Source organism: Geospiza fortis, unplaced genomic scaffold (assembly GCF_000277835.1).
Source record: "Geospiza fortis unplaced genomic scaffold, GeoFor_1.0 scaffold145, whole genome shotgun sequence".
NCBI classification, from domain to species: Eukaryota; Metazoa; Chordata; class Aves; order Passeriformes; family Thraupidae; genus Geospiza; species Geospiza fortis.
This window is the reverse complement of record NW_005054362.1, coordinates 360,629-376,080: the sequence shown is the minus strand read 5'-3', so window position 1 is coordinate 376,080 and position 15,452 is coordinate 360,629. Positions and strand designations below refer to the sequence as shown.

Sequence of the window (15,452 nt, the reverse complement as noted above, 5' to 3'; positions counted from 1 at the left end):
CGGCTGGTCGTGCTGGGGCTGGCACAGCTGGTGGGCTGGCACAGCTGGCACAGCTGGTGGGGCAGGCACAGCTACTCCTCTTTCCTGAACCCCTGTGCCTGAGCTCTCCTTGCCAGCACAGGGCACAGCTCCTCATCCCTCTGAGCAATGCCAGACTGAGTTTTATTTGTCCCTGGAGGTGGTGGGCTCTGGCTGTGCTTGGGCTTCCCCGGGGTTGTTTGGGGAGGAATTCAGAATTATAGTTATGTGTGAAGGGTTCAGTAATGCTGTGCTAATGGAGTTAAACAGAGTTAAAGGAAAGAGCTCATATGCAGCCCCCAGAGGTTTGGGTGCTACAAAACCTTCATCTTTGCAAGGGTTTTGCAAGAGATTGAAAATGATAGAAATAGTTTTGACCTTTTTGGAGAATTTTATTTAACTGCAGGTTAGCGTCTTAATTTGATCTGCATCTGTGGATGCTGCAGGTGTCAGAAGTGTTTAATCTGCTCTGGCTGCCTGCTTTGCCTTGTTGAGCCCCCTCTGAGGGGTGAATAACTGAGCATCTCTCACACACTGGGGTCTCAGGTGCAGGGCTCAGTGCCTGCAGGGCAGGAGTGCTGCTGCTGCTCTGAGCCTGCCGTGGGGTTTAAATACAGCGTTATTGAAATGGCTGCAGCAGCTCAGGGAGGGCAGGTTAAGCAGTCAGGGGGTGCAGGGGCTGTGGGTGTGCTGATGTTTCTGTCTGGGCTATCCCACAGATTATGCTGTGGTCAAAATGCACCCTCAGAGCCTGAATGTGTCCCACTATCGATTCCCATCCCGCGGGCAGAGCTACATCTCCATCCCCAGTGAAGCTTTCCGTGGAAAAGGTAAGGAAGAGATTAAAGAGAGAACTGGACCCGTGTGCACTGGGTGTCCAAAAATGATTTTGCTGTAGAACAGCTTTTGGTTCACTCTATTTTCCCAGGTAACTGATCTAATCCCTGTGGATTGCACTGAGCCTGAGGAAGCAGCAGTGCTCCTGTCAGGCTAACGAGCAATTAATGTGGTGGAGTTTTCATGCTAATTGGATTAATACTGAATAATGGGGCTGAGCTACAGAGACTGAAGCCATTTAATTCTGACACATTTTTACATCAGAGAAGCCACAATTTCATAATTATTCTTTTTAATTATCTGAACTGGTTATTTTTAAGAAATTCTAGGATGTCAGGTCAGGTATTACCTATCCCTTCATGCAAAATTGGTCTTTTGTCTAAAATTAAACAGTAAAATTACAGGTTTAAGCAATAGCAGCTACAGGAACAGAATGAAGATTCAGACTACACTCACGGCAAAAAGGCAGAACTCAGAAATCCATACCTATGCAAAAATTTTAAAAATCCCCAAAAGAAGCATGGCTAAAATCTGCACCTTTAGTCATGACTCTAAAATAGAATGTTGAGTTAATTATCTGTGCTTTACTCAGAGGTTGAAGGAACCCATTTACAAAAGCCTCTACTTCCATTCTCAAATCTTTGAAAATGTGACTTGTGTGCCCCAAATTCCAACCCACAGAATTTGCCGACCCCGAGGCTTTTCTGCAGTCACCTCTGGAGAGGGAGGGTGGGTCCCTCCTCCATAAAGTTCTCTGCTAATTACTGACCTGCCTGCCTGATTGGGGGTGGCAGCTTTGTTTCTTTGCACTGGCAGGGGCTCTGGCTGGAGACTGCAAGTCCTCCCAGGTTTGAATAACTGTAATTGCAAACCAACTTGGAATGCCAAAAATAGCATGTGAGAGGAGTTTTTCCCTTTCCCACTTCTACAGCTCCTCACCATACAGGTTTTCTTTGATTTTCCAGAACATTGTCGTGCTTTGTATCCTGAAATGATCCAGGGCATTAAATGTTTTATTCTTTTCCAGCTGAAGCTCACTTCTGAGCAATTTCAGCCTTCAGGCCATGCTTCTACACTGTCCAGATGAGCTAACCTAAAAAAATCTGTCATTTCACCTTAAACAGCTGGCTCTAGAAATACTTGGAACCTGACAAAAGGGACAGTAAAAGACACCTGTGTGGCTCACTCTGAGAGAGCACTCTGAGTGCAGTGAATTACCTGGAATGTGGGCAGCAAGCAGCACTGGGGCTGGTGGTTTGGGTTTGCTCAGCTCCAGCCTGGCTGTGCTGGGGTGCCTGGAGCCCCTGGGGGCTGCCAGGGGGGCTCTGCTGTGTCCTGCGTGTGTTTTAATTGACACTGAGTAATTAGCAGCTGGTTTTGGAGGTGCAGCCGTGCAGCACAGGCATGTCTATCTCTGTTTCACCTGTGCTGTCTGTGCTGTGCAGTGTGTCACGCCTTGTCACTGGGCAGAGCCAGCAGAGCCCTCCCAAGCCAAGGTGGGCAGTGTCGCACACATCTTTCATGGAAAATCCTTTCCTTGGGAGCTTTCCTCCTCAGAAGCTGAGAGGCCTCAGGAACAAAATGTAAACAATGGTTATCTGCTGCTGTGGGATGCAACAGGTGCATCTGGGATTGATCCATGTTGGATGTTTCTAATTAATGGCCAATCACAGTCCAGCTGGCTCTGAGAGTCCGAGCCACAAGCCTTTGTTATAATTTCTTCTTTTTCTATTCTTAGCTAGCCTTCTGATAGAATCCTTTCTTCTATTATTTTAGTATAGTTTTAATATAATATATATCATAAAATAATAAATCAGCCTTCTGAAACATGGAGTCAGATCCTCATCTCTTCCCTCATCCTGGGACCCTGTGAACACCACTACAGATCAGGGCTGTGCAAGGCAGGGCTCTCAGTGAACAAGGGCTGCAGCCCTGGAAGGGTGCTTCTGCTTGGCACTGCTGCCCTGAGCAATAACCCTGTTCTGAGCAATAACCCTGTTCTGAGCAATGACCCTGTTCTGAGCAATGACCCTGTTCTAAGGAATTACCCTGTTCTGAGTGCTAACCCCGTTCCCTCTCCCTGTTCTGAGCAATAACCCTGTTCTGAGCAATGACCCTGTTCTGAGCAATGACCCTGTTCTGAGCAATAACCCTGTTCTGAGCAATGACCCTGTTCTAAGGAATAACCCTGCCCTGAGCACTAACCCTGCTCCCTCTCCCTGTTCCCTCTCCACAGGCTGCATCACCATCGTGGGCCTGCTGTACCACAACATGCATCACTTCTTTAACAACATCAACCCCGAGGACACCAGGTGAGTGCCTGGCCGCTCCAGGTGCCAATCCAGGCTGATCACACTCAGGTAACCCCTCAGCCATCCCTAAAGGGCATTTCCCAGTGAGTACAGGCTGTGCTGTTGCCTGCCCTGCTCCCTCAGCAGGACACTCAGCTCACACAGGTGGCTCTAAGGCAGCTCTGCCTCCACTCTGCAATATTTTGTACTCATATGAAGAAAATGAGACAATAACTTATGACAGCCTATGTTTTCCAAAGAGGAGGATCAATGCAATTTGTTATGCTAAAAAGATATAATCTCAGTTTTTCAAAGGGACAAAGAGAATTACAGTGATCCTGGCTCAGGTCAAAGTTTCTTAAAGATGCTGCATGTCAGAGCTCTGTGTTCTAATGCACTGTCAGGTCCTGGGGCTGTGGTACAGCAAAAGATCTGTAATCTTGGGGTGCATTCCCTGAAATCTGGGGGGCAGGACAGCCTGGAGATCCTTTCCTGTTCCCCCGAGCTGGGTTTGATTTCAGCACTCATTTTCAGAATCAAGGCTCTGCCCTGTCACAATGGTAAAAAACCACAAAGTCACTGGCAAAGAATGTTTCCTAGATTTCTACAATTCACTCAAACTGAAATGTCTGCACTATGTCATGTACTACGAGATCATGTCCTTAAACCTGTAGACGCAGGTCTGCCCAAACCAGCATCCAAAAAGGTAATAATTCAGGGAATGCTGCCTTAGCAATTCTTCCTCTGTGGAACCAAACCCCAGGTACTCAAAGATGTTTTAAAAATAAGTATGCACTTCTCTTTTGCTTGCTTTTCATTTTTTGTGCTCTACTGTTATAACTTTTTTGCTTACTTTTCAGTAGAATAATTTTTTTCTCAAAATAGTTTGTTTTAGAGAATTTCTTTTGTTTTCCTTCTACCACTGGGCTACTTCAACACCTGTAATTTGAAACCCAACCTTCTTTACTTGTGGTGGAAAACCAAAACTCTTGGAGCTTTTGTGCTGCACAGACACAGAACTATTTTCAGGCTCCATAAATACCAGTTTCCAAGGGGAGCAGCTTTTGATTCTTCACCCAGAGAAGATGAAGCCCAGCAATGTTCTGAGCCCATCCTGCTGCTCAGGGCAGTTTGTGTAAATGGGGGGCTGACACCAGGGCCAGGGTGAGGAAAGGCTTTGCAGAAACTCCATTGCCTGCTGCTGGTGAGGGTTTGTCACACTCCAAAATTCGCCTGAAGGGAAAACAAGCAGAGGAAGGGTGTGGGAAAAGCATCTGTGCTCTTAATCTGGGTAGGAGGAACCTCAAACTGTTGGATAATGAGCTTAACTCCACAAGTCCTTGCCTAAACTGAAATTTGTTGTTATCAGAGTAGCAAATTCTGCCTCAGATGAACAAGTCCCATTCCATGCAGGTTTCTGGGAGCAGAAGTAATCTCTGATGCTGATGGGGTTTTTGAGGTCAGAACTGAGGGGTTGTGCTAAATGAGTTCTGTTCTGCGCCAAGGAGCTGAGTGCAGTTATTTCAGCCTCTGACGTGAGGTTTTTGGGGTTTTTCTGAAATAAAAGTAAGAAACCACTGCAGACAGGTGGTGGGTGCAAACAAGGTGGTTTTTCATTTGTTTCTGGCCCTTTCCAGGTGGGCTGTGTTTGGGAACCCAGGCTGGTGGTTAATTCAGCCAGGCTCACATTTCTCTGGTAAAACCCATTAATCCACTGCTCAAGGGACAGATGACAGCAGTCATTTATTTAATCCTGCAGTTTGTTACTGAGAGGGTAAGGAAGTCTACTCTGAAACCAAATGGATCTCAGCTACTCCTAAATGTGTGAAAATGCCAAACTCGTAAGTTTTACCTTAAAATAAGGGCTCTTATGTACTGCAAAATGACTTCCCCTTAGAATAAATTCATTTCCAGTCTAATCAGCTGTTTAGTCCAGTTCAACTGTGTGTGTTGTGACCTGTCTTTCCCTCCAACAAATCTAACTGGACATCATCTAATTTTCAAGGTAAAGCTCCAAATCACCTCTAAATACATTCCTGCATTTATTTTGTGCATTTTGTCTGTGTGTCTCACACACTGAGTTATCTGTTTGACCAGCCAGCCCCTGCAAGTTTCCTCCTCTCTTTCAGGGAATTGTTTGGATCCCTCCTTAGGATTCTCCCTAATTCCCTCACACACTTCCAGCAAGGCTTGAGAACCTCTGCAAGGAGGAGCAGGGTGAAGGAGGAGCTTTGCTGTCAGTCCCGTGTCCAGAGCTGTTCCCAAACTTCACAGGTGATGGCCTCTGGTGCTGTGGGACCTTTGGCTGCCCTGAAGGAACTTGAAGGGAACCAGGAGGGTCTGTGCTCCTCTGCTGTTACGTATGAACTAAAAACCAGTGGTTATTCTTGTTCCTCATCATGTTTGCTTCTTCCCAAGGATTGCTGGAGCTGCTGCCTACCGGGGCTCCCTGATCTCAGCCAGCAGTTTCCTCATCTCCATCAAGGTGGAGCCTCTGCCCCAGCTGTCCTACAACCTGTCAGGCTCTCCCCTCATCACCATCCAGCTCAGCCACACCCTGGTAAGTGAGATGGAGCTGCTGCTCTGGGCTGTGCAGAGTTTCTGTGCCTGGCACCGTTCCTTTGTGCTTCTCCCGTGATTTTTGTGGGCATTTTTAGCAGCAGTTCAGTTGCCGTTTGTGGCTGCCACATTTCTGTTTTCCCCTGCACTGTGGTTTCTTTTTCCTCACTGCCAAAGGCTGCTGGGTGCCCAGGCAGCTCCAGCCCCTTGTCTGTGTGCTCTGGTGTGTTTGTGCAGCCTGCAGCACACTGGGGTGAAATGCTGCTTTCCCTTCCCGCTGGGATGCTCAGTAACAACAATTCCCCTGTGGTTTTTGCTTTTTGATCCTGGTCCACACTGAGATGACTGAGGGGGTTTGGTGGTTTGGTGTCAGTGGAATGGAGGAGTTCAGGCTCTGAGGTGCTGAGAGGAGGCAGTGCAGCATCTCTGACCCACTTACAGCCGTGAATGGGAGCAGCAAGGAAAGATTTAAATTCTTAAGCATTTCCTAGAATACATCTCTTAGATGTTCTCCTGAATATTTTATCATATTTTCCTTTTAAAGCTATTTTCAAGCGGGTTTATCTTCTTTCTGTTGGGCTTTTGGTAAGGCTGGAGCAGCAGCAGGGAGGATCCCCGAGGCCCAGGAGTGAAATGTGCTGTTTTGCTGACATTTTCCAAACTGAGAGCTCCCAAATGTCCCCAGAGGCCTCTCAGAGGTGGGCATTTGTGAAGAGTGAGTTTTGCACAGACATTTCCAAAATGCGCTTTGCTGCTTGCCCAGGTTCTCCCCGTGCTGCAGAGGCGACGATTCGCTGGCAGGCTCTTGGATGAACCTGTGGTTTTTGCTTTTCTGGGACACAGACAGGAATGCTGCATTTGTCAGGCATCTCTCCTTGCTCCAGGCAGCAGAGCCCCTGAGGAGGGCGAGTGATGAATGGTGTTAGGAAAACTAATCCCCAAACACCAGAGGTTTATGTCCAAAAAGGAGGCAGAGGAATCCTTTTTGGCTTTATTTGAATAGAGGAGAGGCCATGGGGCATTCCCCTGGGGTCTCTCCAATTTTTGGAGGATGCAGCCTCCTTTTATCCCAATTTCCCAGCCACATTTTAAAACACGAGGTATTCCAAATGGGGACTAATTAATTAATTAGGGAAGGGTACAGGGAATATCTGTCAGTGCTGTGTCAGTGCTTCCCTTGGCAGAGAGCAGCGTGGGGCAGGGCTGGGCTGTGGGGCTCAGAACTCACCTCAGAGCTAATAAAAACCTGTTAATTCAGGTTAATTCAGGTTAATTCATGGGCCAGGGGGAGCAGGCTGGGCTCTGCCAGGGGGGATTGGCTGTAATTGCAGCACAGCCTCTGTGAACACTGAATATATTTCATTGCTCTTTTTCACCAGCCTGAATTAAGTCCTCTAAGAGACAATTTAATTTAATTTAAAGATACACTAAATTGCAAAGGTCAGTTGTTATTCAGGAACGCTTCAGGGACAGACAGACATTTTTTTGTCAGATGTAAAAAGTGGTGATGCTCTGCTCTTCCCCAGCTCAGTGAATTACTGTGTCCAGGGCACAGAAACTCACAGAAATCCCCGGAACCACCTCCAGGGCCTGGGGAGGATGTGGAGACTGAGGGGGTTTGGGGCTGCAGGCGGCTCAGTCCTGACCTGCCCAGATGTTTTGTAGTGAGGCAACAGCACATTCTGTAAAATGATTATCTGAAAAAAATCCTGTTTCCAGCAAGATGTTTTCCATAGCAGGAACAACTGGGGAAGCACTAACATTTCACTGCTGTGATCCAAGAGATTACAGCACAGGGTAGAAATTCAGAAGGAATGAATGTCAGAGCTGAAATGCAGCACAATGTGCTCTGGAAAAAGTCAGAGGAGGCAGCAGAGGAGGAAATTGTGTCAAACAGCACCAGTGTTTTGTAGGACCCACATGGCTGCACAGCGCAGGCTGCACAGCATCAGCCTTGGCCTCTGCCCAGGCTGAAGCTCCAGTCTGACACAGTGTAGCTGATGTAACACACGTTTTTGTTAGGAAAATTAATCCACCAACGCCAGAGGTTTATGTGAAAAAAGGAGACAGAGGAGTCCTTTTTGTCTTTATTCCAGTAAAGGGAGAGGCCATGGGGCATTCCCCTGGGATCTCTCACATTTTTGGAGGACTCAGCCTCCTTTTTATCCCAATTTCCCAACCACATTTCCCTTCTCTCTTTCCCCATTTCTGAGGTACTTCAGAGGTTCAGACCTCCCAAAACACCTGATCCCAAAGATTTCCCTCTAATGTAAAACCCTCCCTTTTCATTTTTAATTCTTAAGGAATTTAGGGATTTTTCTTCCCCATTGTTTCTTTCATCTTTCAATGTCTAATTTTGTTCATCAGCAAACCTAAAGTTTATTTGTAAAAGCAAATATCTTTTTCCATTCATCAATCAGTGGAATCCTTCCCATTGTTCCTTTTATCTCCCAGTGCTGGTTTTATCCACCAGCTTGTTTGGAAAGACAAATCTGCTGTTCCTCTAATTTTGTAGCTGTAAGTTCTTGTGTTTCAGGCAACTTTCAGCTGTAGGAGCAGCAGCAGGGTGTAAATCCAGGCATGTCTGGTACAAGGAGGGCCCAGAAGTGCAGGGACAATGAGGAGGTGGCACAGGAGGGCAGCACTCACAGCCTGGGTGCTGCTCTGTGATCCCTCACTCCTGGCTGGCACTCCAGAGAAAACTGCCTCACATCTGGAAGAAAACTTCTTGTGCACTCATTTCAAGCACTTGGAGTTCTCTCCAGGGCTTCATTTTCTCATTGCTCTTTGCAGAAGAGGAACATGTGCAGCTGCAGTTCGGAGAGTTATGAGCTCCTGGCTGCTGCACCCTCTGTGAGAATCCTCTCGTGAAGATTAGATGCAAATTGGGAATTCTTAATGCAGCTGCTCTTCCCTCAAATATAGTTTGGGGCAGTGCCACTTTGAAGAATTGTTTGGTTCTGGGAAAAAGAGGCATGTTTTACTGAGATACTGCAAGTGAGGACTAATTTAGCATTGTTCCATCTCAGTGGTGGTCCATTTTAACAAGCACAGTGCTTGGGGAACTGAGAGGTGCTCATCTTTCCTGCCATGTTCTCACACTGACTCCTCAAAGAGCTGCTCCCCTCCTCTTGCTGAGGAGCTGCCTCTGCTCTCCCCCTTTGTGCAGCGAGTGCTTCCCACCAGGACCCTGCTGGGACCCTTCCCTTCGCCAGGGAGGCTTCAGCAGCCTCTGCTCTCCATTATCAGCTCCTTCCTTTAGCAGCTTCTCCTCTCCATTGTCATCAGCCCCTTCCTTCAGCAGCTTCTCCTCTGGATTACCAGCTCCTCTCTTCCTTCAGCAGCTTCTCTCAATTATATCTCCTTTCTTCCTTTAGCATCTTCTCTCCATTATCAGCTCCTTCCTCTATCAGCTTCTCCTCTCCATTATCATCAGTTTCTTCCTTTATCAGCTTCTCCTCTGTATTACCAGCTCCTTCCTTCCTGTAGCATGGTCTCATCTCGATTATTATCAGCTCCTTCCTTCAGCAGCTGCTGCTCCCAGTCCCTCTCCTGTTCCTGGTGCCCTCTCCCACTCTGTTCCTGGCTCTCCTGGTCCCTCTCCTGTTCCTGGCTGTCCTGCAGGAGCTGCAGGAACATCTCAGCATTTGGGGATGCTGCCCTGCAGGCACCTCAGACCTTCTCCCCAAACTCAGCCTGGTTCACAAACCGCCCCTCACTTGTCTCTTCTCACTGAGCTTTTAATGAGGCACTGGGATTTTGCCTGAAAGCTCACCCCAACCTCCTCCTCTTCTCTCTCTCTTGTTCCTGGCCAGGCCACACCTGGGGTTTGTTTAACATCATTGCTGATAAGAAAATAAAACAAGGGAAGAAGCAATTCCCGTTGGTACGCAAATATTGGTGCTATCCTGAGAGAGGCAAATCAATGTGGAGCCAATTAATTTTTATGGCAAGTTAAGTGTTGGCTAATTTATATATTGATTGAGGAAAACCAGTGAATTTTGCCTACATCTGCAGAACAAAGATAGAATTTTTCAGTGGATGGACTTTGAGAGAGAGAACTGGACTAAAATACAATTGAAACTGTGGCTCTTGCAGAATGTACCACAATTAAGCAAAAAGCAACAATAATAATCCAGCTCATGATTTTAAAATCAATGCAAAGTTTGGCACTGTTACACAAGTGAAATCCTTGCTGTAAGGAATTCTCCACTGAGTCAGAAGGGCAGAGCACTGATACTCAGAGAGGAGCAGATGGCACATTTGGGGCGTGTTCCCTCGGCACTGAGCTGCTCTCCTGGTGGATAGTGACATTTCCAGCCAGGGGCTGTACCTGTCCTTATCCACCGGGAGAGCAGGTGTTGGGGTGGTTGTTCTGGCAGGAAATGTGCAGCTGCTGAGGAGGGATTCTCCCTTTCTGACAGGAAGAGAGGAGCGGAGTCCTTCCCAGTCCTTCCCGGCTGAGGAGGCAGCTGGGCTGGCTCAGAGCAATTCCTGGCAGGACAGGGAGGAGCTGCCTTGGAGGGGCTGAGCCAGCTCTGCAGGGCTGCTAGTGCTGCATTGCTGCCAGTGCTGCACTGCTGCCAGCTCTGCACTGCTGCCAATGCTGCATTGCTCCTTCCTCTGCATTGCTGCCAGCTCTGCATTGCTGCCAGCTCTACACTGCTGCCAGCCCTGCACTGCTGCCAGTGCTGCATTGCTGCCAGCCCTGCACTGCTGCCAGTGCTTCATTGCTCCCTCCTCTGCATTGCTCCTTCCTCTGCACTGCTGCCAGCCCTGCACCGCTGCCAGTGCTGCATTGCTCCCTCCTCTGCATTGCTCCTTCCTCTGCACTGCTGCCAGCCCTGCACCGCTGCCAGCCCTGCAGTGCTGCCCTCTCTCCCAGGCCCACAGGGCTGGCACACACAGCCCCAGGCTGAGCTCTCCATGCCCACAGGGCACCGCAGCCACTCCTCCCTTGCCCAGCTCTCAGGCAGGGAGTGCATGAACTGACTGCCCAAGGATGCAGCTAATTAATCAACCTGCAAGGAAAAAATATCCTGTGGCACTTCAGACGGGCTCACAGCAAACTGTGTGTGAGTTATGCTGCTCCTTGTCAGCGTTTTTATAGCAGAATTCTTATTTGCCTGAGGATGTTTTGAATAATTTCAATAGCAAGAGCTCCAGGAGCCAGCGCTGTCTGTATTCCTCATTTCTTGTTTCTGTCTGCTATGATAATTGACATCAAATACAGCTTGAATAGCCAGCAAAAGAATAACTTTGGAGAAAGCACCAGACACACCAGGGAATTTACTTTTCCTGAGTGATTTTGTAATTATTCAGCCACACTGGTGGAATCTTACTGATTCCCATTTGTCCTTAGGGATGCCAATTCTACCCTCAAAAAGATTTGGAATGTCAGATTTGGGAGAAAGCTTTTTTGTTTGTTTCTTTGTGTTTTTTTCCACCTTGACCTAAAAATAAGTTTTCTTGTTTTTTGCATATGGCAGGCATATGGTAATTTTTTAGGAGTATTACTTAAAGGCCCTCAGAACTGGATTGATTTTTCTCTATCAAGAAAGTCAGCTTTGCAATGTAATGCTATTCATTTGCACTTCTAGTAATTAAAAAGCTAGAACAGTATTGAGTTTTTCTTCTAACCTCTGATTTCTCAGTTTCACCTTCTGTGTCATGGTTGTTTTGTGAGTCATACAAAACTTTTCCCCTAGATTTATTCAGTGTTGGAGTCCTGATTTCCATTGGTTTTGATACATGAAACTCTTTGCATTGACATGATCTATTTCCTGGTCAAAGGCTTCTGTTTGTTCTTGCTCAAAGTGGGGAGAAAGCATCGTTATAGAAATGGGCTCCATCATTATAGACATGGGCTCTGCCATTATAGACATGGGCTCCGTCATTATAGAAATGGGCTCCATGATCATAGAAATGGGCTCAAGCTTTGTGGGACCAGATTCTCATCTCGAGCCAGCTAGCAGAGCTCACAGGGTGAGTGAAATGGTGCTAGTTTGGATGAACAGGACATTCCCAGGTGATTGCGCTTCCAAAATGCCCCAAACTTCCCAAAATGTGCCTGCTGCAAGCCTGGAGAGCAGGGCAGGGAAAATGCACCATGATGAGGGAATTATTCCAGAGAGGCACACCAAAGCTTTGAAGCTTTGACTGTTGGAGTGAAGTTGTCTGATGAGTGGTTGAAATGTTCCCTTTCTTGGTCCTGCCTGCAGTGCTGAGTCCTCCTGAACTGTCACCAAGGAGCTGTGACAGCTCCACGTGTTTCTCCTTGGCACAGCTTGGCTGGGCTGGATGTAAATTCCTCTGAGCAACAGGAATATTTGCATTGAACATCTGCCAGGAGTCAGACCGAGTGTTAGAGGGCTAGAGGAGGTGTGGGTGAGGAGGAGAACCATCCAGGGAACGATCTGATGTGGCCCAAGGAAACCCAGCACCAAGCCTGCCTGTGCTACAGACGGGCAGGGCTTTGCTCTGGGGGCAGCTGCCAGGGTGGATTTCAATAATCAGAGCTCAGATCCCCTGGGCACTGAGCTCCTGCAAGAGACCAGGGCTGGCAGCTTGTCCTCCCTGAGCCTGGCTCAGGTTAGGCTGGGCTCACTCTGCTCCTGCTCAGGGCTGTGCTGAGCCAGGCTCGGGGGCTGCACCTGGGCAGGTGGGGGAGCCCTGGGGCAGGTGGGGGCTCCTGGAGCCCGGGACCAGCTCCAGCCCAGCTCCAGGGCTCTGTGCGTGACAGGGACAGCCCTGCCCTTCCCCTGCTGGCATTTCCCCTGCAGGCCATCTCCTGCCTCGGTTCCGTTTGTGGTTTCTCTCCAGGGCTGAAATGCACGGGGATGCAAAAGCAGCTGGGGGATGAAAAGGGAATTTGTGTGCAAATAGTTCAGGACCAAACCCCACAAAATCCTCTGAGGGCAGCGTGGAGGGAACAAGCTCTCCAAAATGTGTTGTTAACACTGATCATTATTTTAAGGAACAAGTGACCTTACACTTATCTAACCACCTTGAAGTACGTGATGTCACTTTAAATAATGTATTTCACAGTGAACCACACAAACATCAGACCCAAATATGTCCTGTGAACATAAAACCTGAGGAATGATAGAAGAATTTCCCATAAAAAATTTATAAAGAATTTGCAGAGACTTAGTGCTTTATTGTGGTAAATTCTGTCCCCAAGGGAACAAAAGCATAACTTCAGTATGTAGTATATTTCTATATTGTATATTTTGATTCTTCAGACTGTTGATTAGCTTCTTACTTCTCTCTATTTGCTTATTTTGTATATCCCAGAAGTAGATTTGCATATTTGAGCTCGTTCTCTGGCTTTCTCTTGAGGAAAGTTAGAACTCAGTATATATTGTCTAAAAAAAAGCCCACACATAAATATTCTTCCACTTCAGAGGAAAAAAAAAGATTTGGAGTTTTCTTCCTGCAACTATCAACTAGCCAGCAGAAAACAAAGGTACTGGCAAGAATATTTACCAGAGCAGCAAATTTTAAGTGGTTACAGAAGACTGTTCCTGGAAGGCAGACTCCAAAAGGAAGCTGTGACCTTTTTTCCTAGGTATCTACTATTTTTTGGATGTTTTATGCATAATTGCCTGACTCTGTCTTCACTACAGATATGTTGAAACACTTGGAGATTTACTGGATTACACAGAGTGATCAAATGTTTAAAGGCAATTAATCAACACGAGGGCTCTGTTCCAGTGCTTCTTCTCAAGGAGCAGCTTTTCCCTTTCCCTTTCCTGCTCACACATTCCATCTGTTCCAGTGCTTCTTCTCAAGGAGCAGCTTTTCCCTTTCCCTTTCCTGCTCACACATTTCACCCTGGTATCTGCTGCTGTCTGTGCAGGTCTTGTAGACGCTCTCACATCAGAGCGCTTGTTAAAAGGCTTTGGCTGAATTTTTCCTATTTGTCGTGGCTGGTAAGGGAACCTGGAGCAGGAAACCTCTCATCTGAGCCGCTCCCTGTGTGTCCAGCCTGGCTGCAGAGCAGCCCTGCCAGGGGAGCTCCCTGCTGGAGCATTCCTGGGGGGGCACTTGGGATGCATTAGGGAACCAGGGGTGCTCTTTGTGCCTGGTGTAGAGGCTGCCCAGATGAGATATGGAGATTGATATTTGTAATGACAGGAGTTTGGATTAGCTGCTGAGGAAAAGTTGCCCCATTTTGGATTTTCTGTAGTGTGCAGTTTTCTAAGCCTAAGGAATGCATTTAGAAAGATAGAGAAAAAGTTAAAAGGGAATGATACTATAAAAGTCCTTTATTTTCCCCATATTCCTTCCTGCATGACTGAACTAGGTTTTATATGTTTTGATGATACCACAAATGTGACATTTCAGCCGAGAGCTATAGAGCCCTGAAAATAAAAATGTGTCCTGGAAGCACTGATGGATCTCTGACAGGGCTGGAGCTTCCAGACTAATGGGGAGTGATGACAAGCCCTGCACACAAAATGAATTGGCTCAGCCTGAGCTGCAGCCTCTCTCATTTGCCTGGCACTGCTCTGTGCAGGCAGTGTCCCAGAGCCCTGGGGTGATTGTCTGTGCAGGAATTGTCTGTGCAGGAATTGTCTGTGCAGGAATTGTCTCAGAGCCCTGAGATGATTGTCTGTGCAATGATTGTCTCTGCAGGAATTGTCTGAGAGCCCTGAGATGATTGTCTGTGCAGGAATTGTCTGTGCAATGATTGTCTGTGCAGGAATTGTCTGTGCAGGAATTGTCTCAGAGCCCTGAGATGATTGTCTGTGCAATGATTGTCTCTGCAGGAATTGTCTGTGCAATGATTGTCTCTGCAGGAATTGTCTGAGAGCCCTGAGATGATTGTCTGTGCAGGAATTGTCTGTGCAATGATTGTCTCTGCAGGAATTGTCTCAGAGCCCTGAGATGATTGTCTGTGCAATGATTGTCTCTGCAGGAATTGTCTGTGCAATGATTGTCTCTGCAGGAATTGTCTCAGAGCCCTGAGATGATTGTCTGTGCAGGACTCAGAGCCCTGGGGTGATGATTGTCAGTGCAATGTGAGTGTCCCTGCAGTCACACAGCTCCTGGGGAGGGCTCAGGGCTGGGATGCTGCTTTTGGCCAGGTAAAGGAGCAGCAGGCCTGAGCTGGCCTGGGAGGTGGCCCAGCCACGTTCAGCTGAGGGCTCTGAAGGATGGCACACAGAGCAATATTTCCAGTATTTCACATTTTGTACACAACATCTCCCGTGACAGAACGTCTGCCAACTCCGAGAAAACATAAGCTAAAAATAAGGGTAAATTTCAGAGCACTTGTAAAAAAAAAAGTGCAGCTTAAACATATGGTCTGATGAGAGTGTAAGTAGCTTTTATTTTGGGAACTAAATATAGATAAGTGTATTCTAGAGTACTCTATTTAATTTGAGAGAAGTGCAGCTCTGTTCTCTATTGATGAAAATTGGTGTTACACTGCAAATCTTACTGGCAGAGGGACAAAAGTGCCCGAAGCCCTGTGTGGTGCTGTGCTGTGAGCAGCATGTGGGGCTGCAGCTTGGTGCTCTGCCCCTGGGTCTGTCCCTGCTGGGGAGGACCCCGAGGTGAGGCTGAGGCTGCCCAGGGAGCCCACAGAGCCCTGCAGAGCAGGGGATGGCTCTGGCTGCTGTCCTGGCTGGCCCCTGGCTGACAGCACATCAGTAATTTATACCACAGTGATAGCACGTTGCAGTGCCAGTAACTTTTTATAACCCTCACAAAATTCCTTATTCCTGCGGGAAGCATTCC

At 47.5% G+C, this 15,452-nt stretch overlaps 1 protein-coding gene across 1 annotated transcript in view; it reads left to right on the top strand.

The window, feature by feature from the left end:
* ADGRD1 (adhesion G protein-coupled receptor D1) overlaps positions 1 to 15,452 on the top strand; it is a 111,929-nt gene that overhangs the window by 17,107 nt on the left and 79,370 nt on the right. Inside the window, exons 11-13 of the mRNA XM_005423990.3 lie at positions 738 to 848; positions 3,092 to 3,167; positions 5,565 to 5,706. Coding sequence (XP_005424047.1) covers positions 738 to 848; positions 3,092 to 3,167; positions 5,565 to 5,706 — 329 coding nt within the window. The remainder of the gene's footprint in view (positions 1 to 737; positions 849 to 3,091; positions 3,168 to 5,564; positions 5,707 to 15,452) is intronic.